The sequence below is a fragment of the Hydractinia symbiolongicarpus genome, chromosome 5, assembly GCF_029227915.1.
Source record: "Hydractinia symbiolongicarpus strain clone_291-10 chromosome 5, HSymV2.1, whole genome shotgun sequence".
Lineage (NCBI taxonomy): Eukaryota > Metazoa > Cnidaria > Hydrozoa > Anthoathecata > Hydractiniidae > Hydractinia > Hydractinia symbiolongicarpus.
Window position 1 is genome coordinate 19,981,954 of NC_079879.1, and position 25,041 is coordinate 20,006,994.

Here is a 25,041-nt window from a genome sequence, read left to right on the forward strand (position 1 = left end):
TTACCTGACGTCATTAAAATTTGGATTTCCGAAAAAGGAATGTCTGGCTACGTGAGGAAACGTGAAAACAAGGTTTTAAATCTTTTTCTTATGGACGGGTTGCTGATGTCATCGAAATCCAAGTGACATTTCTCCATTGTTACCCTGCCTAAGTGGATTTTTCCACAAGCCTTATCAACCAAGTAAATTAACCAGTCGCATTCAAAACAGCTTTTCTCGCACATGTTTAAGCTTTCCAAGATTTGACAAAAACAATAAATAATTTCTAAATTTGTCAAAGCTAAAAATGTGTGCAGGCTATAAAAACATTTTTAGACGTCCCTTTGTCATCGTGTTTTCGGCGTCGGAACTAGAAACGCTTGGTGAGTACCTCCCTTGTCCAGGTGACACGACCAAGCGCAAAACCCTAAAGCTTGCGCTTAGGGAAGCTTGGCGATAAAAGATTAACCTCTTAACATCACACCAAAGAAATAACGATAGAAAAATTATTTGCATTTTAAATATATTTTTTTTACAGATGTATTTTTACATATTTTTAAAATTCTATATAGTCCTTTTAAATGAAATTAACACACATCATTTTCATAGATGTCGTCGTTACCTTCGAATATAGTTTTCAAAATCAACAGGTTGTTGTTGGTAGTAGCAACGGAGAACGCCCCACTGTCGGTTACAATGGTTTCCACATTTCTTGTACCAGTGAATTGTAAGGACTTACAACTTGTGAATCCAGACACGCCTTCCCACTGGCACAAGCCAAATCCTTTTTCTGAACTGAGATAAGATAAAAACATTTGTTTACCAATTCTTTCTAGTTGAGATACTATGGCTTCGACTGGCAACTTCTGATAGAATTCAAACTTGTTTGTTTTATTGTTTTGCGCAAAGATAGTAACGTCTTCTCCACCAGACACTGATAATACAGTCGTCTCCAACTCTTTAAGTAAACCTACAAAAATATGTTTCGGCTTTACGGTTTTCTGAAAATTTATTCTTTGCTCCTTTATAAGTGATGCAATATCATTTCCTTGTATGTTTAAGACATCAACGAAATCCGTGCCGTCCTGATTGCCACTAACAGCAAGAAAATCTTTGTCAATGCTCCTAAATTTTCTCACCGCGACCGATATTATAGATTCACCATTATTCTCCGTCTTCATGAGTTCGCTATACAAACTTTTGAAATTTTCAGCAAGGACCGTGCTGCTGTTCAATATTGGTGCAAGTTCTGTTTTTAATAGCTCCATATTGAGTGACTGATAAGGGAAAAAAGAAGCGTCTCCCCAAACGTAAACTTCCGGCTCCTGCTTACATCCATGAGTTTCGTTTACTCCTAAAGTAAAAATGGTAAATTAAATCAACAAATTTCAGCAATAGTAAAGTAAAAAAATGGATATGAGACTTACCTGAAGACGAATGATATACAAGGAGGGCAGTGAATGTATTATAGATAAAAAATTCAAGTATTTGGGCGTTCGTTGTTATAGTTTGCAGGACGAAGCATTGTAAATCTTGTGTACATTTCAGCACATACGCTGGTCCGCAACCAGCACCTTGTGCTCGAGCAACAGAGATGAAGACTGTGTCGTTCAAAACGGTGGAATGAAGCGATCCCAGAATTTCAGCAGAAAAGGATTTGACATCAACTTTCTCGAAACCACTAAGAAATTTTTGGTTTTCTAGAAACAATGGAAATTATACAGCAAATCAGAAGCGAACAAGGTAAAATATAAAAGCGTCAAATAAATACCCGATACAGGCACCAGAGTTTCCGTCGAAGTACATAACGAAGTGGCTTGAGTGCTTAACATCAGTAAACCAGATTTAATATCTTCATTAACTGCATCAGTGTAGTTCCCAACTTCCCCTATCTTGATTCCATTTACCAAGCCATTCACAGTCATGTTACCTATAAGGCAAATATTATTTTACAACAATTTGTATTGCACAATCCGAGAAGGACAACAAGGAGCATGTGCTGACCTATAATAGTCAAATTTTTCGTGAAGGTTTGATCCATATTGATAAACTGTTCGCCGTCATTGGTGGTTTTCCATGCATTGAGGTTGAAGCTGTGGAGGTCCACACCGTTCACTACACCGGTAGTAGTAGTAACATCTCCGGTAATTGATACATTGGTAAACAATTTGTGGCCATTGATAATCGATGTGTCGTTAGCTTGGAACAAATTTTCGGATATGTCGATGTCATTAACGGTAGAACCATTTGGAAACTCAATCATGTTTTTAATGATAACATTTGAAAAGGATTTACTACCTGATACAGTCTGATCAGTGTTCAATGTGAATCTGTCGTCATTAAGTTTCGCAACATCCACACCATCGATTAATGTGGTAACGTCGAAGTTTCCGCTCACATCAATGTCAGAAAATTGGAAAAAATTCGAGATATTTTTGTCCCCATGCGTTTTCATAAGTTGGTTTGTGCTGATACCATTCAAGAGATTTACAGTTAAATTGGTGCCAATTTCCAAACCACCTTGAAAGTGATATGAACCGCTCAGAACTTGATACTGATTCAGTCTAACTGCAGACTGGCTAAGAGCAGTGATGTTGATGTCGTTTACCAAGCTACTGACCAACACGTTATCTGAAACAATAGCAGTTCCATTTACAATGACTGAATTTTCGAAAGTAGTTGGTTGGCAAATTGTGTGGTCACCGGTTTTAGTAAGAACGTCATCTGTTAGGAGCGACATATTGACACCGTTGACTAGTCCGAGAAAGGTGACATTTTGGAATGTTACATTCTTAAACGTTTTTACACCCGTTATCGTTTCGTCAGATGTGAGATGGACAGCAGAATTGTTATACTCGTCTAAATCAATGTTGTTAATGCGTCCCTTCACTGTAAGATTATTGTTGACAAGCACATTTCGTTCAAAAGTGTACATGGCATTCAGTGTTTGATCTTTATTCTTCTCGACCGTATTGGTCTTCAATTCCGTGATGTTGACACTGTCGATCAAGTTTGTAGCATAAACATTTTTCGTCTTAATGGATGAAAAGTTTATGTCGCCAAGGACAGTTTGATTACCACTGATCAAAAAGATATTGGTGAGGTCTACGCCTGCAAATAGATTGGTAACGAGGTTTGATACATGCAAATGGTCATATTGAACGCTTCCGTTAATGAAGTTGGTTCCGTTGGATCTCAGCGCAGAATTTAGGAAGTGGTGGAAATTAACATCGTTGATCCAGGAGTTGTTCGATGTCCTTAAATTGATAATGTGAATATAGTTGTGAAATATGAAGTTAGCATTTAATGTTTGATTGCCAGATGACTTCATAATGTTTTTATCTATTTCTGTCAAATTTACATTGTTGACTAAACCAGGTGAGGTAACAGTTTGGTGGAACTCAACGTCATCAAGAAATCGTTTCTCGCCATATACACGTTGATCTTTTGATATTCTCACGGTGGTGTTGTAAAGCTCAGTTAGATTTACGCCGTTGATGAGTCCTGCTACAGACAAGTTTTGCTTGCAGTCGATGCCAGACACGAATACAATGCTTCCATTTATAGTTTGGTTTCGGTCCTTGTGAACAGCATTTTGTTCCATGTCGTAAATGTCGATCTCATTTACAGTCCCATCGACATGAATGATGTAAGCGTCCAAAATTTCTTTAAAGACGGTATCCTCTGTCATAGTCAAAACGCCGGTGATGTTCTGCTGCGTTGTCAGAGTAATAACGTCGGTAGGAATGGTCAAGTTGTTCACCTGTCCAGCCACCTCGGCGTCTTTAAGCAATGTGACATCGTCCTGAAAGATGATGTTTCCGTAGATGGTATCTTCGCTTCCGTTCTTAACAGCATTTTCATAAAACGCTAAAAAGTCTTCTCCATTGATCGTTCCGTTGGAATAGACCATTTTGTTTACATGAACGATTTTCTTAAACGTTGTCATACCTCTAATAGTTTGAGCAGTTGACAGAGTTACGAAGTCGTCTGGAATATGATAGCTGCCGATTTCACCATTTGCGGCAAGGTTGCCCTTAACAATAACGTTTTCAAAAACGAATTGAGCGTAAAGGTTTTCGTTTGAAGAAAGAGAAATCAAGTCGTCTTTTAGAGTAGGCAAATACACATCGTTGATGGAAAGCACTTTTAACATAGTAGTAACATTAATACCACCGACGAAAGTTTTTTGACCGGTGATAGATACTCCACTGCCTTTTAAGACAGCCAGTTTTTCCCACTTTGTCAAGTTAACAGAATCAACGAAGCCCGTCACTACAATGTTGGAATTAACGTTTGTTACGCCAACTCGGAATGTTTTGTGACCGCCGATTGACTGTGGTCCAGTAAGAGTGACGGCATCCTCAGACAAATCCAATCCGTCGATTGTTGAAGTTGTGACTAAATTACCTAAAAATATTAAAGAGTAAAGTTAATGATGTAAAAGCGCGGTGGCAACAATTATCGAAATGACGAGTGAAATTATTGTAAGCAGACATACCGTTTACAGTAACATTAGTCGTAAATGTCATGTCCGACTTAACAAGCTGTTCAGTAGTCAAGGTCATGGCATCTGACAAGTTGTATCCGTTAATATTTTCTACTTTAAGATGGCCTTTCACATTTACAGATTTGAAAGTTTTTGCACCTAAAGAAATAACAAGTAATTTGAAAACGAGAAAACGGTTCAAAACAAAGGAAGATTGAAAGAAACATTCACCACAACGTAATTGTAGTATCTTACCTGTTATGACTTGCGGTTTTCCAGCCAATAAAATATCTTCGTTTAAAGCAGTTATGTTGATACCGTCCACTAAACCATCCACGCGAATATTGGAATCGACAACGAAACCTTCGTCGAATACTATATAAGTTGAAACAGTTTGGTTAGTATCCGGGGTCATTTTGTTGTTGAAAAAGTTAGTAACGTTAACGTCATCCAAATAGCCGTCGACTTGCAATACGCCGTTGAAAATTACAGAACCAAAGTTTTTATAGCCTGTTATGCCTATGAATCCATCCGTAGTAACAAAATCGCCAGGAACGTGGTAACCGTCAAGAGTGAAATTTGACAAGGTGACATTATTTTTAAGTAACAAGTCGTTTCCGAATACTTTTGACGCTGTGATATGTTGTGCTGTGTTGGTTGTCATGTACGATTCAATTTTCTTTCCATTAACAAAGCCATTCACACTCAGATTTTGGGCGAAGGTGACGTTTTCGGTGAATGTATAATGGCCTTCAAGAATTTGTTCGGTACTTTTGCTCCAATGTCTCCCTGCAAGATCAGTAATGTTGGTGCTGTCAATAAGGCCATGCACAGTGGTAACATTAGTAGAAAGCGTGTTAGTCACGGTTATTGTTTCGGTAAATGTCTAAAATTTGAAAATACATGGTGAGAACAAGGCAAGCTAAGCAATAGTGTTAAGAACGAAAACGAGTAAACTTTTTTACCTTCTCTCCACTGATAACAACTGCTTCGTTGATTTTCACAACATCGTTTAGTCTTTCTTGAAGTGCGAGAATTCTGGCTTCTTGTTGCTCGATTAAATACTTCAGCAACACAGCTCTCTTTTCCGATTCTACAATGGGATTGACAGTGACATTGTCCGTGTAGTACATACTTCCTGTCAATAGAGTATTTTCAATCGTGATGTTTGTAAAAAAGATGTTTGCAGTAACGTTCTGTTCCGTACTTTTTGTCATTACGTTGTTCGTGACGTGCAGCAGAACTTGCGATAAGGTCTTTTTGATCTGAAAAGAAAGTAAAGAATTCAGTAAACGGACCATAAATCGAATACTCTTAGCTGCATCAACGCGCCTTACCAATTCTAGTTCCTCAGTCATTTTCGTTAATAAAGCAGCTATGATCTCCGGCACAGATGGGTCTAACTTAGGTACAGGTCTTCTAGTGAAGGACAATTTAAAGACGTTGAAACCAGATCTTGTTGTGAGGTTGTAGTTGGCGACAGCTAAATAGGTTTCGTTTCCGGCCTTGAAAGGAAGAACTGATCGAACGTCAGGAATAGCATCTTGATTTTCGGGAAATGGAGACAAACCTAAAAAAATAACAAAACAACAGGTATAAAGCGCGATGCCTCGAAGCAGCCATAATCATTATTTGCCGTAAGGAAAACCAAAACAGACCTTGAACGTCAGTTGGTTTAAAGAATCCTCTTAGCGGGTCGTAGGTGTAGATGACCGCTTGTGATCTCGCGTTTGAAACAACCAACATAGGAGATCCATCATCGCTCGTAAAGTAGGACCATTTTACTGCACCGTTGGTGGGTATTTTCTGCCATTCAACCCACATAGTTCCTAAAATAGAGACGTTAATCCTGTGTAGCCAGGTGAAAAGTATTTACTGGTCAAGATCCGAGTAATTCTCAGAGTTATTCTTTGTTCATATGTCACAGAATTAACAGTACCTGTCCACCAGTAAATAACGGAATCAATGCGATAATCCTTGATCTTATTGTACGCTGCGGTTAAGCTATCAAATGCCGTGATTATTGTGTACTCGTTTGCGACAGCTAAGTAGTGGTGATTTTCGAAGGAGAAGTATTCGAAATCCCTACCACCGTGTGTAGCAATTCTCTGGTACAAATCAAAAGGGCCTCCCGCTTTGCCAAACTGCTGCATTGTGCGTTCCCTAGAACGGTTAAAATAAAAGAAATTGCGAGGTGAAATTATAAACACAAACAAAACATTAATTCGATGCATTACTTAGACACTTACTTGTAAACAGAAGAATAGATGTCCACTTTTCCACTATTATCAATGTGATTGACAAAGAGAATGTAACGAACGCCACCTATCATGACAATCTCCACATCTTGGGCACCCTGGGTTTCGAAAGTTTGGACTAGTTCATACCCAAACTGAGATTGAATATGCATGGTTGATTTCACATGGTATTTATCGCCGACCTCAAAGTACGAATTGGCAGTCACAAAGTAGTGGTGGCCATCTTTGCTGAAAACTTTAACGCTTTTCGCGCCAAGAGTACGCACTTTTGTTCGGTAGTGAAACGGCTTTTCCAAATTCTCATGAGGTAAAAATTGCTGCAATTGAAACCATTTTTCGTATGTGCTACCTCCACCGTACCAATTTTGCCCTACGTGATCTAGAAAGATGGCGTATTTATTGCCACCTAAATCAGCATATTCAAAGTCAATACCACCAGATGTCGAAAATTCCTGCAACAAATCAAACTTATAAGTCGTTTCATTCATTACATATACAGCTGACTTTGTGATGTACTGGTTGAGCTCGTTCATAAAATTCACTACAGCTAAATATTGTTTGTTTTTAATAACGAATGGTTCTAATTCCACTGGATGCATTGTTGGAATGGACTGCCATGGCGTGATGTTCTGTACCTGTGCCTCATACGCTAAAGAAACGAATAAGATAATCTTATTAAATGCTAACTTTTAAAGAACGCTCTCATTCCGCAGACCTCATATTTTGAAAGTCAGTCATTAACTAAAGGGGGTAGCCTTCTCAAAACGTTAACGGTTTTTTTTAAAAAAGATGTATGTGCGCAAACGCTTGAAATTGTGTCAACTCTCAAAAACTACCAAGATACAGGCGCTGTTGTCAGAGTATCGAATGAACATGCTTACATACGAACTGCTAAGGGCTGCGGCCAGGAAGTCTCGTTGAAAAGCGGCCTTAGGTTTTCCCCACACACAAGCGCGAGAATTGTTTCCACTTACTTGTTTCTTTCTCCGCAATAAAATCCTGGATTGATATTGCCCTTTTTACACGCCGTTTTCGTTGCTGACTTGCTTTGTGCAGTTGTAGTTTGAAAGACGACAATGAATCTTCCATATATTGTCCTATGTCGGCGGTGAAGGAAGTCGTATGCACATTGTCAACTACCACGGAAATTATCAGCACAGCCCAAGCAACGGTCAGTGTACCCATCTGAAAGGGATAATAGAGAATAAAAAACGATTAAATATTCTTGTTTTTGAAAAAAGGTTACAAAGTAACACAATTTCTTACCATTAGTACATGAAACACATTACAGATAGAATATTACAGTATTTATAAACTTTGTGGTCACACATGATTGGTTGTCATTATAGAGTATGTCCAAAAAGACACGCAAGGGACGAGTAAATATAAACAAACAGTTTCAGACATTAACGACAACAAGTTTTATATGCTTTTTTTCCTTACAATCTAAAGCTTTCCTTGGGGAGCTAAAAGTTTATAAATACTTAGTAGTATTTTGTGTGTTGTGCGACTCTTGCGACAGTTTCATGTACTAATGGTAAGAAATTATGTTACTTTGTAATCTTTTTTCAAAAACAAGGAAATGAACAAAATTTTATATCTCAAGTTAAGTTTTTGACAGTTTCGCATCGCTATTTCTAACGAATAGTACTCTTTCTTTCAAAGTTTTATAACAAAGTTTTGAATGCCTTCTTACACTTTCTTTTATCGTTATTTTCTACCGATTGTATTGTGAAAGTTTTAGACCACAATATCTTTGCGTAAAAAATTCTGTACAAGATCTCAGTAGGACAACAATTTCGGCAGCAACGCAATACAAACTTAATCGTTTTTTATTCTCTATTATCCCTTTCAGATGGGTACACTGACCGTTGCTTGGGCTGTGCTGATAATTTCCGTGGTAGTTGACAATGTGCATACGACTTCCTTCACCGCCGACATAGGACAATATATGGAAGATTCATTGTCGTCTTTCAAACTACAACTGCACAAAGCAAGTCAGCAACGAAAACGGCGTGTAAAAAGGGCAATATCAATCCAGGATTTTATTGCGGAGAAAGAAACAAGTAAGTGGAAACAATTTTCGCGCTTGTGTGTGGGGAAAACCTAAGGCCGCTTTTCAACGAGACATCCTGGCCGCAACCCTTAGCAGTTCGTATGTAAGCATGTTCATTCATTACTGACAACAGCGCCTGTATCTTGGTAGTTTTTGAGAGTTGACATAATTTCAAGCGTTTGCGCACATACATCTTTTTTAAAAAAAACCGTAAACGTTTTGAGAAGGCTACCCCCTTTAATTAATGACTGACTTTCAAAATATGAGGTCTGCGGAATGAGAGCGTTCTTTAAAAGTTAGCATTTAATAAGATTATCTTATTCGTTTCTTTAGCGTATGAGGCACAGGTACAGAACATCACGCCATGGCAGTCCATTCCAACAATGCATCCAGTGGAATTGGAACCATTCGTTATTAAAAACAAACAATATTTAGCTGTAGTGAATTTTATGAACGAGCTCAACCAGTACATCACGAAGTCAGCTGTATATGTTATGAATGAAACGACTTATAAGTTTGATTTGTTGCAGGAATTTTCGACATCTGGTGGTATTGACTTTGAATATGCTGATTTAGGTGGCAATAAATACGCCATCTTTCTAGATCACGTAGGGCAAAATTGGTACGGTGGAGGTAGCACATACGAAAAATGGTTTCAATTGCAGCAATTTTTACCTCATGAGAATTTGGAAAAGCCGTTTCACTACCGGACAAAAGTGCGTACTCTTGGCGCGAAAAGCGTTAAAGTTTTCAGCAAAGATGGCCACCACTACTTTGTGACTGCCAATTCGTACTTTGAGGTCGGCGATAAATACCATGTGAAATCAACCATGCATATTCAATCTCAGTTTGGGTATGAACTAGTCCAAACTTTCGAAACCCAGGGTGCCCAAGATGTGGAGATTGTCATGATAGGTGGCGTTCGTTACATTCTCTTTGTCAATCACATTGATAATAGTGGAAAAGTGGACATCTATTCTTCTGTTTACAAGTAAGTGTCTAAGTAATGCATCGAATTAATGTTTTGTTTGTGTTTATAATTTCACCTCGCAATTTCTTTTATTTTAACCGTTCTAGGGAACGCACAATGCAGCAGTTTGGCAAAGCGGGAGGCCCTTTTGATTTGTACCAGAGAATTGCTACACACGGTGGTAGGGATTTCGAATACTTCTCCTTCGAAAATCACCACTACTTAGCTGTCGCAAACGAGTACACAATAATCACGGCATTTGATAGCTTAACCGCAGCGTACAATAAGATCAAGGATTATCGCATTGATTCCGTTATTTACTGGTGGACAGGTACTGTTAATTCTGTGACATATGAACAAATAATAACTCTGAGAATTACTCGGATCTTGACCAGTAAATACTTTTCACCTGGCTACACAGGATTAACGTCTCTATTTTAGGAACTATGTGGGTTGAATGGCAGAAAATACCCACCAACGGTGCAGTAAAATGGTCCTACTTTACGAGCGATGATGGATCTCCTATGTTGGTTGTTTCAAACGCGAGATCACAAGCGGTCATCTACACCTACGACCCGCTAAGAGGATTCTTTAAACCAACTGACGTTCAAGGTCTGTTTTGGTTTTCCTTACGGCAAATAATGATTATGGCTGCTTCGAGGCATCGCGCTTTATACCTGTTGTTTTGTTATTTTTTTAGGTTTGTCTCCATTTCCCGAAAATCAAGATGCTATTCCTGACGTTCGATCAGTTCTTCCTTTCAAGGCCGGAAACGAAACCTATTTAGCTGTCGCCAACTACAACCTCACAACAAGATCTGGTTTCAACGTCTTTAAATTGTCCTTCACTAGAAGACCTGTACCTAAGTTAGACCCATCTGTGCCAGAGATCATAGCTGCTTTATTAACGAAAATGACTGAGGAACTAGAATTGGTAAGGCGCGTTGATACAGCTAAGAGTATTCGATTTATGGTCCGTTTACTGAATTCTTTACTTTCTTTTCAGATCAAAAAGACCTTATCGCAAGTTCTGCTGCACGTCACGAACAACGTAATGACAAAAAGTACGGAACAGAACGTCACTGCTAACATCTTTTTTACAAACATCACGATTGAAAATACTCTATTGACAGGAAGTATGTACTACACGGACAATGTCACTGTCAATCCCATTGTAGAATCGGAAAAGAGAGCTGTGTTGCTGAAGTATTTAATCGAGCAACAAGAAGCCAGAATTCTCGCACTTCAAGAAAGACTAAACGATGTTGTGAAAATCAACGAAGCAGTTGTTATCAGTGGAGAGAAGGTAAAAAAGTTTACTCGTTTTCGTTCTTAACACTATTGCCTAGCTTGCCTTGTTCTCACCATGTATTTTCAAATTTTAGACATTTACCGAAACAATAACCGTGACTAACACGCTTTCTACTAATGTTACCACTGTGCATGGCCTTATTGACAGCACCAACATTACTGATCTTGCAGGGAGACATTGGAGCAAAAGTACCGAACAAATTCTTGAAGGCCATTATACATTCACCGAAAACGTCACCTTCGCCCAAAATCTGAGTGTGAATGGCTTTGTTAATGGAAAGAAAATTGAATCGTACATGACAACTAACACAGCACAACATATCACAGCGTCAAAAGTATTCGGAAACGACTTGTTACTTAAAAATAATGTCACCTTGTCAAATTTCACTCTTGACGGTTACCACGTTCCTGGCGATTTTGTTACTACGGATGGATTCATAGGCATAACAGGCTATAAAAACTTTGGTTCTGTAATTTTCAACGGCGTATTGCAAGTCGACGGCTATTTGGATGACGTTAACGTTACTAACTTTTTCAACAACAAAATGACCCCGGATACTAACCAAACTGTTTCAACTTATATAGTATTCGACGAAGGTTTCGTTGTCGATTCCAATATTCGCGTGGATGGTTTAGTGGACGGTATCAACATAACTGCTTTAAACGAAGATATTTTATTGGCTGGAAAACCGCAAGTCATAACAGGTAAGATACTACAATTACGTTGTGGTGAATGTTTCTTTCAATCTTCCTTTGTTTTGAACCGTTTTCTCGTTTTCAAATTACTTGTTATTTCTTTAGGTGCAAAAACTTTCAAATCTGTAAATGTGAAAGGCCATCTTAAAGTAGAAAATATTAACGGATACAACTTGTCAGATGCCATGACCTTGACTACTGAACAGCTTGTTAAGTCGGACATGACATTTACGACTAATGTTACTGTAAACGGTATGTCTGCTTACAATAATTTCACTCGTCATTTCGATAATTGTTGCCACCGCGCTTTTACATCATTAACTTTACTCTTTAATATTTTTAGGTAATTTAGTCACAACTTCAACAATCGACGGATTGGATTTGTCTGAGGATGCCGTCACTCTTACTGGACCACAGTCAATCGGCGGTCACAAAACATTCCGAGTTGGCGTAACAAACGTTAATTCCAACATTGTAGTGACGGGCTTCGTTGATTCTGTTAACTTGACAAAGTGGGAAAAACTGGCTGTCTTAAAAGGCAGTGGAGTATCTATCACCGGTCAAAAAACTTTCGTCGGTGGTATTAATGTTACTACTATGTTAAAAGTGCTTTCCATCAACGATGTGTATTTGCCTACTCTAAAAGACGACTTGATTTCTCTTTCTTCAAACGAAAACCTTTACGCTCAATTCGTTTTTGAAAACGTTATTGTTAAGGGCAACCTTGCCGCAAATGGTGAAATCGGCAGCTATCATATTCCAGACGACTTCGTAACTCTGTCAACTGCTCAAACTATTAGAGGTATGACAACGTTTAAGAAAATCGTTCATGTAAACAAAATGGTCTATTCCAACGGAACGATCAATGGAGAAGACTTTTTAGCGTTTTATGAAAATGCTGTTAAGAACGGAAGCGAAGATACCATCTACGGAAACATCATCTTTCAGGACGATGTCACATTGCTTAAAGACGCCGAGGTGGCTGGACAGGTGAACAACTTGACCATTCCTACCGACGTTATTACTCTGACAACGCAGCAGAACATCACCGGCGTTTTGACTATGACAGAGGATACCGTCTTTAAAGAAATTTTGGACGCTTACATCATTCATGTCGATGGGACTGTAAATGAGATCGACATTTACGACATGGAACAAAATGCTGTTCACAAGGACCGAAACCAAACTATAAATGGAAGCATTGTATTCGTGTCTGGCATCGACTGCAAGCAAAACTTGTCTGTAGCAGGACTCATCAACGGCGTAAATCTAACTGAGCTTTACAACACCACCGTGAGAATATCAAAAGATCAACGTGTATATGGCGAGAAACGATTTCTTGATGACGTTGAGTTCCACCAAACTGTTACCTCACCTGGTTTAGTCAACAATGTAAATTTGACAGAAATAGATAAAAACATTATGAAGTCATCTGGCAATCAAACATTAAATGCTAACTTCATATTTCACAACTATATTCACATTATCAATTTAAGGACATCGAACAACTCCTGGATCAACGATGTTAATTTCCACCACTTCCTAAATTCTGCGCTGAGATCCAACGGAACCAACTTCATTAACGGAAGCGTTCAATATGACCATTTGCATGTATCAAACCTCGTTACCAATCTATTTGCAGGCGTAGACCTCACCAATATCTTTTTGATCAGTGGTAATCAAACTGTCCTTGGCGACATAAACTTTTCATCCATTAAGACGAAAAATGTTTATGCTACAAACTTGATCGACAGTGTCAACATCACGGAATTGAAGACCAATACGGTCGAGAAGAATAAAGATCAAACACTGAATGCCATGTACACTTTTGAACGAAATGTGCTTGTCAACAATAATCTTACAGTGAAGGGACGCATTAACAACATTGATTTAGACGAGTATAACAATTCTGCTGTCCATCTCACATCTGACGAAACGATAACGGGTGTAAAAACGTTTAAGAATGTAACATTCCAAAATGTCACCTTTCTCGGACTAGTCAACGGTGTCAATATGTCGCTCCTAACAGATGACGTTCTTACTAAAACCGGTGACCACACAATTTGCCAACCAACTACTTTCGAAAATTCAGTCATTGTAAATGGAACTGCTATTGTTTCAGATAACGTGTTGGTCAGTAGCTTGGTAAACGACATCAACATCACTGCTCTTAGCCAGTCTGCAGTTAGACTGAATCAGTATCAAGTTCTGAGCGGTTCATATCACTTTCAAGGTGGTTTGGAAATTGGCACCAATTTAACTGTAAATCTCTTGAATGGTATCAGCACAAACCAACTTATGAAAACGCATGGGGACAAAAATATCTCGAATTTTTTCCAATTTTCTGACATTGATGTGAGCGGAAACTTCGACGTTACCACATTAATCGATGGTGTGGATGTTGCGAAACTTAATGACGACAGATTCACATTGAACACTGATCAGACTGTATCAGGTAGTAAATCCTTTTCAAATGTTATCATTAAAAACATGATTGAGTTTCCAAATGGTTCTACCGTTAATGACATCGACATATCCGAACATTTGTTCCAAGCTAACGACACATCGATTATCAATGGCCACAAATTGTTTACCAATGTATCAGTTACCGGAGATGTTACTACTACTACCGGTGTAGTGAACGGTGTCGACCTCCACAGCTTCAACCTCAATGCATGGAAAACCACCAATGACGGCGAACAGTTTATCAATATGGATCAAACCTTCACGAAAAATCTGACTATTATAGGTCAGCTCATGCTCCTTGTTATCCTTCTCGGATTGTGCAATAAAAATTGTTGTAAAATAATATTTGCCTTATAGGTAACATGACTGTGAATGGCTTGGTAAATGGAATCAAGATAGGGGAAGTTGGGAACTACACTGATGCAGTTAATGAAGATATTAAATCTGGTTTACTGATGTTAAGCACTCAAGCCACTTCGTTATGTACTTCGACGGAAACTCTGGTGCCTGTATCGGGTATTTATTTGACGCTTTTATATTTTACCTTGTTCGCTTCTGATTTGCTGTATAATTTCTATTGTTTCTAGAAAACCAAAAATTTCTTAGTGGTTTCGAGAAAGTTGATGTCAAATCCTTTTCTGCTGAAATTCTGGGATCGCTTCATTCCACCGTTTTGAACGACACAGTCTTCATCTCTGTTGCTCGAGCACAAGGTGCTGGTTGCGGACCAGCGTATGTGCTGAAATGTACACAAGATTTACAATGCTTCGTCCTGCAAACTATAACAACGAACGCCCAAATACTTGAATTTTTTATCTATAATACATTCACTGCCCTCCTTGTATATCATTCGTCGTCAGGTAAGTCTCGTATCCATTTTTTACTTTACTATTGCTGAAATTTGTTGATTTAATTTACCATTTTTACTTTAGGAGTAAACGAAACTCTTCGATGTAAGCAGGAGCCGGAAGTTTACGTTTGGGACAACACTTCTTTTGTACCCTATCAGTCACTCAATCAGGCAGTGCTGGAAACAGAACTTGCACCAATATTGAACAGCAGTACGATCATGTCCGAACATTTCGAAAAATCGTATGGCCAATCCAAGAAATCGGAGAAGAAAAATGGCAAAACTGAACAATCTGTTCAAGTAAAGCAATTTAAAGGTGATAAAAATGATTTTCTTGCCGTTAAAGGAAACCAGGATGGCTCGGATTTTGTTGACGTGTTGACAATAGAAGGAAAAGACATCGCATCCCTCAAGAAGACTCAAAGAATTAAACTTAAGGAAAGTAAAAAACCAAAACACATTTCTGTGGGTCAACTAAAAAAACAAGAGAGAGCTGTGTTATCAGTATCGGGTGGAGAAGACGTTACTCTTTTCGCGCAAAACAAGAAAACCAATAAGTTTGAATTTTATCAGAAGTTACCAGTCGAAGCAACAAAATCTCAACTGAAGGGTATAGGTCAAAAATCCTATTTATCCTTTCTCAGTCCGAAGACAGGATTTGGCTTGTGTCCGTGGGAAGGCGTTTCTGGATTTAAAAATTGTAAGTCCTTACAATTCACTGATACAGAAAATGTGGAAACCATTATAACCGATAGTGGGGCGTACTCCGTTGCTACTACCAACAACGACCTGTTGATTTTGAAAACTATATTCGAAGGTAACGACGACATCTATGCAAATGATGTGTGTTAATTTAATTTGAAAGGAAATTTATAAATAAATTTGTATAAAATTATTTAAAGAAGAATATTCTAACCCCTTTTTTTACTGGTGGTTTCTTGGTCGGACGACTTAAATTTTAATTCTCAGGAAAGTTGGATAATTAATGTAGGACGAAGATAAAGACCAAGGCTTACACGTTCCGAATAAAGTTCGTTTGAAAGCGAATTCGGGAGGATAGGGTGTCTGTTTACGCGGATCCTAGTCTATCCGGTAAAAGATCGTGTGAACAGAACAAACGACCTTGTACACATAACATTCTGAAATAATCTGTAACCTGTAAACGAGGCCGGAGGGTTGGGTTGATGGTGGACGCTGGTGTACATAATAATTAGCAATTTCCAGCTAGTCTTGTTTATTATAGGGTTTTTCGAGGAAATTATTCTCGTCCTCAGAGCGCATCCCAAAATTAGAACCACCGAAAATATAAATCACTACTACTAACACTTCGCACGTTCAATGTTGTGCGAGTATGCAATATACCGCTGTGGTTGCATCATAAGAACTTGCTGTGAAAACTACCTTTATGAAAATTATTTTTAAAATGTAATGAAAATGCAAAGCAATGTTGCAGTAAATTTTTGTTTATAGATGTTGATTCTTATGTATCTATCTTACACTTCTTGTACGTTGGCCGTTGGCCCCTATGACTGTGCATGTGGCCTTAGACTTTTCTTCGCAACTAAAATTCCAAAATCTGGTCTGCAATTTTGCACCTGTAATTTTCACTTTTTGCATGTTTCATTAATGAGTCACGTATTGATTGATTTTGCATCAAAAACAACGCATGTGCATATGCCAAAAATATAAACAACAGGCTGTGACGATACAAGATAGCCACACAGTGAGATATTAAGAACTTACCAGTTTTAATAGCAGTCTCTAAAATTGATAATTCCAGTGCATTAGAGATAGGAAAACCCCAATGTTAGGACAGACCCCGTTAGCACTTTACCACTCCACGTCAAATCATAGATCATCCACGTCAAATCAACGATAGAAGAGTCGATAAAATCCATGTGCACTTTACCACTTTACGTTAAATAAGCGGGCATGATCCATTAAATCAACGATATCTGTCCAAAACCCCCCTCCCCGGCCGCGTCCCCCTGGGCCCCTCCCCACCCTCCCCGTCCCATGGGTCCCTACCCACCCTCATCTGTCGTGTCCTATAAATTATAGTGTTATGTGTGTCTATCTTTACCAGAAACAAGTAAAGATGATTGCAACATTGCAAGGTTTAGCGCCACATAATGTCATAACTGAAGAATTGATTTTGATGATTATTTTGAGATTGTTTGAGACCATTTGATCTGACAAAGGCATCACCCTTGAAACTATAATCCTTTAATTCATCACAAAGTCTTGCGGGCAACCATGTCTTATATTTATTTCCCATTCTATCTTGAACCTCCGCATACATAGTTTTTTCAGAAAGAGCACCAGGTCTTGATATTTCCATCTCTTTCACATATTTAACAAGGTAAATATCGTTTTTAGGCAGCTCTCTCCACTTTATGATCGGAGTAACTTGTTCTATGTTTTGTTCAAATTCTTCAACTGTTGGAAAAGCCATTGTGTTTATATTCACGATTACATCTCTTTATACCACTTTATAGATTCTATCGGAAAGCAGTTTTTGTTATCTACCATCTGTCAATCAAACGCTTATAACAATAGGATTTTACATATTTTACATACCAGAAAGTTGTTTACATAAGAAAAAAGTCAAAACGAAAGTAGCCGTTGCTAAGGATATTTGGTATGTGAGGAATGCATTGTTTCTCTATTGTTATTCTGGCTTGATTGACATTTAATTGACGTCATTCTTTATCTAAACAAATACCATATGAAATAACCCGTTGTCATAACAATCACAAGAGCGATCTTCTCATCTTCGTGTGTAGGAGGAGTATCTTTGTGGTAAGGTGCAGTAATGTGTTTATCTGTAGTATCCACGTGGTGTACGGTAATGTGTTTATCCGGATGATCGGGTGTTACCGGCTTCTTTTTAGTTATCTTATGTGATTCGGTAACATTGACCTTTCGATTAATACCGATGGTAAGATCCTCACCCGATATCAAAATCTTGTTGTTGTAACCCACCACACCGGTCTTAATTCTGAGATTCATGTCACTAGGTAACATATAAATACCTTGTCCAACCGAATAATCAACCTTACTTGAAGCGTAGTTTAACGTATCCTGATAACGTTTAATGTCCTCCTGAATATCGACCCTACGGTTAACAATGTCCTCAAGGTTATTCATAAAAACTTTTTGGGCGGTCAGAGCACTTGAATCATTACCGAGGATGGAGGATCGCGCTGAGGCTTGAGAACTAAGAACAAGATATGCATAGGCCCTGACACTGCTCGAGATCTTCACAAGGCCCGTTTTTGTAAATCCATCGGATTTTTCCACAATCCACCGCGTCATGGAGTCGTTTGTGAAATAACTTAACCCCGGAGTCGGATATTCTTTACGTCTTTTTTGATATGAGCTGAAAAAGTTCTGACCCCTGTATTTCATGGGGTTGGGAACAACTCCATAATCGCCGCAGATTTTTAAAAACTCCTCATTTGAATAGGGATTGTCGTATCGATTGAAGCTATCCTCAAAGGGTAGAGGTGTCTGTAGGCGCTTAATGATTCGCCTAATGTGATAATACACATGAAAACGATATATTGACCTGACCATAGATCTACCATCCTTCAGGTGTTCCGAACTTACCCCACAGGCACTTGAAGCGCACCAAGTGGCGAAATTTAGCTGGGTTTGCCATAATCTAAAAGGTTGCTCATTCCAAATTCTCATACGTTGCGCGTTATGACTAAGTTCATAATTGGTAAAAATATTAGGAAAGGAAGCGGGGAAAGAGCCACTTTCAGACACAATAATGGCCTGTTTGTACAGATCCCTAGCGCCCAATATTTGAAGATCCCGCCCTCCATTTGGCTTATATGCCGCATTCGGATTATATCTGAAAATATCATCCATTCTTTGATTTAAATATATTCACAATCTCTAATATAATAATGTATATCACAATAAAGGACGTAAATAGCGAGAAGAAAATCTATTTGTATCAACCGATAGACAACTCACATGGTACAAAGGAGGTTGCGATCGTGGAGACGTTTTCGGATAATGTCACATATGTAGCTACAGCTCCAATAGATATACCCTTGGCTGACGGAGTTACCACGGTTAGGTTACAACAGGGTCAGCACTACACGGGGAGGGAGTTGAATTCAATCGTGAGAGGTGATGTAAAATCAACACAACTAGCTAGAAACTCTAAGTTGAGTAAAATATTCAATCTAGGGGGTATAACGGAACTACATTTTAATCTTAATGAATTGGATAACTCGTTAAATCTTAAAGATGGTGAATATAGCAACAACCTGATGACATATCATATATCCGAGTATGGTGGTGATTTTACATATATTGAACCGAAAAATCCGCAATATAAGAAACTAAAGAAAGGTTTACTTTAATCACTTACCATGAGAGTCACAGGTCAGGATGGTAAGGTGTTATGGGGTGGTATGAAGACAACAGTTACCATTCACATAAGAGATACGGCGTACAGATGATACCGTAGCATTAACCGAATTAAAGTAAAATAAAATAAAAGTAATATGGAATAGCATGGAATACGGGAAAAAGTTAAACCCAGAGCGTTCACTTAGGATCGCACATGGCGTAAAAGGAACGCATCAAAAAGTAATTGTCACTCACAACCCAAGTGAGATTGATCAGAACCAGTTACTCCTGATTAGGTTTCCTAATTTAGGTAACGATGATGTTATTGTTCCAGGGACTTCAAAAATAAGTTTCGACGTTGAACTTGAGTCAAAAGTCGACACGAAGAGAACATTGGTCTCTAACATAGGGAGGGCAATTGTTAAAAAGCTAGCTATCAAGTTCGAGGGTACCGAGATTCTAAGCATTGATGACTTTGATCTTTTCGGGTGTTACAGAGATTTATGGCTAACCAAGTCTGAAAAAAGAAATGCAATAAGACAAGGTATCATCTTTGATGAAGGGTGTACAGAAAACTGTATGAAACTGAGAGTTGGAGCCGCGGATAAAGATACATCGGAGGTAGCGGACAAAGCAATCTATGATGCATACAAAAACAAGTTCACCATACCACTAGATTTTGAAATGTTGGATAGCACGATCCCATATTATCAGGCCGGACTAGGTAATAGGCTGTGTTATGTTAACATTCAACAATTACGACAGGGTAGTACTATCAACACCGGTCAAACCCTCGGGAGCATCCGCGGCACCGGCGCCGGACGCCAAATATAAAATATCCAACATATCTCTGGAATATGAGATTGTGACACAACCCACGCTAGCCAGATTCATCTCAAATGAATACCAAAACATGGCCGTGCTCTATGACAGATTCTTGAGACATAGACAAATTAGGGTGGATAAGTCAGACACAACGTGGAATTGGTCGTTCAATACACCATGCAAGTCCCTGAAGGGTATATTGGTTCTGTTTGAGGAAGAGAAAGCTTACAAACGAGATACCGGTAAGTTCTACAATCCCAAGATCAAAAAGGTATCCGCCATAGTTGAGGGTAAGCCTAACCAACTTTTCGCTCAGGGGATGCAACCGTTTGAGCATTATGGTGAAATATGCAAGTATTTCGCGGAGGGCAAACAAAGGGATGGTAACGCCGGTGAAATACAGAAACATCTGCAACTACATGATGTGAAGGTCGCGGACTACCTAACCACGAAATATGCTCTATGGCTGGATTTCAGAACCATAGATGAAAACTCACTGCACGGGACCGGCCGACGGATTGAAAATGCGAGCGAGGGGATCACACTGCAAGTTGAAAAGACGGCCGAAACCGCGGGATCCTTAAACGCCTACATATATCTAATCATGGATGCTCAATTAAATATTCAAAACGGTGAAATTATGGATGTACTATATTAAGATGGACTACATGAAAGATCCTCACACGGCATTATTCGTCGGTCCCACGGGCTGCGGAAAATCCAGACGTGTTGTAACGCTACTAGAGAGTGAATACTTTGATCACTTTGATTTCATTGTGATTATATGTCCAACATTAAGATGGAATAAGACATATATGTGTCGAAAATGGTTTTGGAACGACAGATATGTGATTCTAATTGAGCCCATGGGCATGTTGTACGAATGGATTCAAAAGATGACGGATTTCTGTGCCGGGTACAAAACATTATTCCTGATCGACGACATCATCGCGGATGAGAAACTGGACAAAAAGAGGCAACCGCTTCTGGAGCTGGCCATCAGCGGTCGGCATCGAAACCACACCATGTGGCTACTCACCCAATCATACACCGCGATACCGAAGAACTTACGAAGGCAGGCAAAAATGTTATATGTGTGGTATCCGAAGGACAGACATGATCTCGCAACCATCCACGAAGAGAATGATGTCATTGAATCATCGGAGATCCAGAAGGTTAAGGAAAGGCTAAAAGATGGAAAATATACACATTTAGTCATGAGGATGGAACATCCAAGAACTCACGTGATTTGCTAGATTGGACGTTTTTTGTTACAAGAGTCTTGTAACAAAAGTATCTAACAGATCTATAGACTCCTATAAGACTCTCCTATAATACTCCTATAATACTCCTATAATACTCCTATAATACTCCTATAATACTCCTATAATACTCCTATAATACTCCTATAATACTCCTATAGACTCCTATAATACTCCTATAATACTCCTATAATACTCCTATAATACTCCTATAATACTCCTATAATACTCCTATAATACTCCTATAATACTCCTATAATACTCCTATAATACTCCTATAATACTCCTATAATACTCCTATAATACTCCTATAATACTCCTATAATACTCCTATAATACTCCTATAATACTCCTATAATACTCCTATAGACTCCTATAATACTCCTATAATACTCCTATAATACTCCTATAATACTCCTATAATACTCCTATAGACTCCTATAATACTCCTATAATACTCCTATAATACTCCTATAATACTCCTATAATACTCCTATAATACTCCTATAATACTCCTATAATACTCCTATAATACTCCTATAATACTCCTATAATACTCCTATAATACTCCTATAATACTCCTATAATACTCCTATAATACTCCTATAATACTCCTATAATACTCCTATAATACTCCTATAATACTCCTATAATACTCCTATAATACTCCTATAATACTCCTATAATACTCCTATAATACTCCTATAGACTCCTATAATACTCCTATAATACTCCTATAATACTCCTATAATACTCCTATAATACTCCTATAGACTCCTATAATACTCCTATAATACTCCTATAATACTCCTATAGACTCCTATAATACTCCTATAATACTCCTATAATACTCCTATAATACTCCTATAATACTCCTATAATACTCCTATAATACTCCTATAATACTCCTATAATACTCCTATAATACTCCTATAATACTCCTATAATACTCCTATAATACTCCTATAATACTCCTATAATACTCCTATAATACTCCTATAATACTCCTATAATACTCCTATAATACTCCTATAATACTCCTATAATACTCCTATAATACTCCTATAATACTCCTATAGTACCATGATAGAATATATAAATTTCATATTACTGGTGACAGCCGTGGCGCTATTGCTGTTATTGGTTAGTTTTTGCCTTTTTTGTATTAAAAAATACCTATCGCTATTGAAAATGGCTGAAACAGCAATTGACAACCTAATTTTTATCGATGAACGGGATGACCAGGATGATGGGAAGAGACAGAAATTGCTCGAGTGCGTGCTGACCGGAAATAGTATCCTGTATCTGGGGAAGATGTATACGGAGGCGGGGATCCGGAAGCTCGGGAATAATGAGGTGGATAAACTTTTCACCATATACGAGGCTAAACTGTCCGGTCAAATGGTAAAGTCTCTTGGGGAGTCAATAATCCACATGTACTCCCTGGGTGCCTGTGCAGCTCTAGGCATAAAAAATCAAAAGGCTCTGAGTGATGACCTGGAGAATGATCCTTTCCTAAACTCGGCACTCCAAAGGTTCACATGTGATCTATATTATAAGTTCGGATCACTACTATCACCAATCAGTGTGGGTCTAATTACAGGTAGGCATTATATCGCTGGAAGAAATTTAAACGCAAATAATAATATAGATATAGATAATAAAGATGTCAGAGGAACAGACTCCTATTCAGGTGACAACGAAGAACCCTAAAAAGGTTGAATCTGGTAAGAGGTTGGCGGAATACAACCGTAAAAAGAGGGAGGAATATAAAAAATGGCTCATGGCACAGACGGAGGTACAGTCGGCACCTCAGACACAAACCCGGCCGACGCCTCAAGCACACTCAGCACCTCAGACACAGTTGGAGGATCCTAAGGATATTGTCATTGAGGATTCTGTGACAGATGGCCCTAAACACGGTGGAGTGAACTACACAATAATGGGTGGTGGTGTGATAGTTATGCTACTAATTGGAGCGTTGGTGGTCTATAAAAATAATGACAAAAATATTAAGGTGAAGGGTACCCCACCAAGTTACTCAGATAATAAAAAAACTATGAGAATAAGTAAGCTTGAAATGGAATAAAGGGATAATATCGCGATACTATAATCTTGAAGTAAATATAAGGCATGGATAAGAAAAGTATAGTCAACGATATTTATAAAGCATCGGTCGTATGCGTTTTCGCTGTGGGCTATTCAATGCTCGGGAAAAAGGTATTAAAAATGACACCACCCTCAATTCAGAAGTTTGACCTGGAAGATACCGGAAAGCTTGTAGCCATAGTCGCTGCAAGTGAAATGACAAGAGAATATCTAGTTAAGCAGAAAATTATACCTGAAACTATAAATATATAATGTTGCGAATACTGGAATGGTTGGTCTGGGTTTTATATCGACGTAAGAAAGTTGAGAGTATTTTACCCAAGGTGGAATACACGGAGGTGGATACGGATGTCATAGACTCCGAAGCTATCGTATTAAAATAACGCCACTAAAATATACTGTAGTAGTATATGAAACATGGCTTCAATTGCAATGATGTTGGGAGGTGCCTTCGCTAACGCTTTGGCTTTCACCGGATCAAGCTACCTCTTTTCAAGTTTATCCAAGGATAGGATAGATAAGGAACGGAAGCGGCATGATCTGGCCATAGAACAGCTACAAAAGGCTCAGGTTATATGGCAACGTAAAAGACAGGAGAGGGTTGACTTTATCAATAAGCAGCTCAGACTTGAGAAGAAGGCCGAGGGTAAATTCACGGAGCTGGATGACGCGATGCGGGAATATAAAAAAGTATTTGGAGGGTCACCTCTCACAGATATTCCGCGCAAGCCCGTATTGAGCGACTTTTATACACCCAGCAATGGCCAGCATGAACGGGAATTGGCATTTATCGCGCTAAGCATGATCGGTGTCGGCGGCGCCGTGTGGTATTTCGAAAAATAGTACTATGCCGCGGGTATTATGTTACATGACACATGTAACATATATTCAGTATGGCTAACGCTTTGTAACCATGTAGGTGTATATCAGACCTCCGATTCCAACTATCAAAGCCCACAGGTTTTGACTCAACCAACCAACGGCTTCCTTTGCTCTATTTAGGATCCACGATACGATGGATCCAATTATACCAGGTAGTGATGCGGCTGCGGCACCGGCTAATCTACCCAGGAGAGATCCTAGTGCGCTCAGCTTGTTCTTTATCCATTCCCTCGCACCACCTTCGGTTTTTTCATGATTTTTTGTATTACCGGTGGATGACCCCCCACCCCCTGGTGTCAAAGTTTCAACTAGAAGGCCGATAACCATACCAAATGCCGTTAGTACACTGACGATGGTGATACCCTGCTCACGGAATAGCGTTCGTATCTTTTCACCCAATGTAGTTTCTTTGTCAAGTACTTTGGTAATCGTCTCCCTGATGCTTTTTATTTGACTGTTAAGTTTACCTTTGAGAATATCGATAATCTCTTGCCGGCCTTTCAACTCATTTTGCAAAC

General features: G+C 38.7%; 2 protein-coding genes across 2 annotated transcripts; one reads left to right on the forward strand and one right to left on the reverse strand.

The window, feature by feature from the left end:
• Positions 1-510: 510 nt before the first annotated feature.
• On the reverse strand, positions 511-8,078 carry LOC130645209 (uncharacterized). Its single transcript, XM_057451123.1, has 13 exons — positions 7,993-8,078; positions 7,701-7,911; positions 6,718-7,375; positions 6,408-6,631; positions 6,127-6,297; positions 5,806-6,038; positions 5,434-5,733; positions 4,724-5,354; positions 4,481-4,627; positions 1,984-4,389; positions 1,751-1,909; positions 1,407-1,679; positions 511-1,333 (listed from the first exon to the last, which is right to left on the reverse strand). The coding sequence occupies exons 1-13, from the start codon at positions 7,993-7,995 to the stop codon at positions 567-569; spliced, it is 6,183 nt and encodes a 2,060-aa protein (XP_057307106.1). The 5' UTR covers positions 7,996-8,078; the 3' UTR covers positions 511-566.
• Positions 5,437-16,006, forward strand: LOC130645210 (uncharacterized). Its single transcript, XM_057451124.1, has 8 exons — positions 5,437-5,571; positions 10,877-11,057; positions 11,137-11,767; positions 11,864-12,010; positions 12,102-14,507; positions 14,582-14,740; positions 14,812-15,084; positions 15,157-16,006. Exons 1-8 carry the CDS (start codon positions 5,567-5,569, stop codon positions 15,924-15,926), a joined length of 4,572 nt encoding a protein of 1,523 aa, XP_057307107.1. The 5' UTR covers positions 5,437-5,566; the 3' UTR covers positions 15,927-16,006.
• Positions 16,007-25,041: the final 9,035 nt, after the last annotated feature.

Bases quoted from the DNA above. Each gene is read 5' to 3' on its own strand.
- LOC130645210 (XM_057451124.1), top strand. The intron at 11,768-11,863 runs GTAAGATACTAC...TTATTTCTTTAG, and splicing joins AAAACCGCAAGTCATAACAG to GTGCAAAAACTTTCAAATCT. The intron at 12,011-12,101 runs GTATGTCTGCTT...TAATATTTTTAG, and splicing joins GACTAATGTTACTGTAAACG to GTAATTTAGTCACAACTTCA.
- LOC130645209 (XM_057451123.1), bottom strand. The intron at 5,355-5,433 runs GTAAAAAAGTTT...TTCAAATTTTAG, and splicing joins TTGTTATCAGTGGAGAGAAG to ACATTTACCGAAACAATAAC. The intron at 1,680-1,750 runs GTATTTATTTGA...CATTGTTTCTAG, and splicing joins AACTCTGGTGCCTGTATCGG to AAAACCAAAAATTTCTTAGT.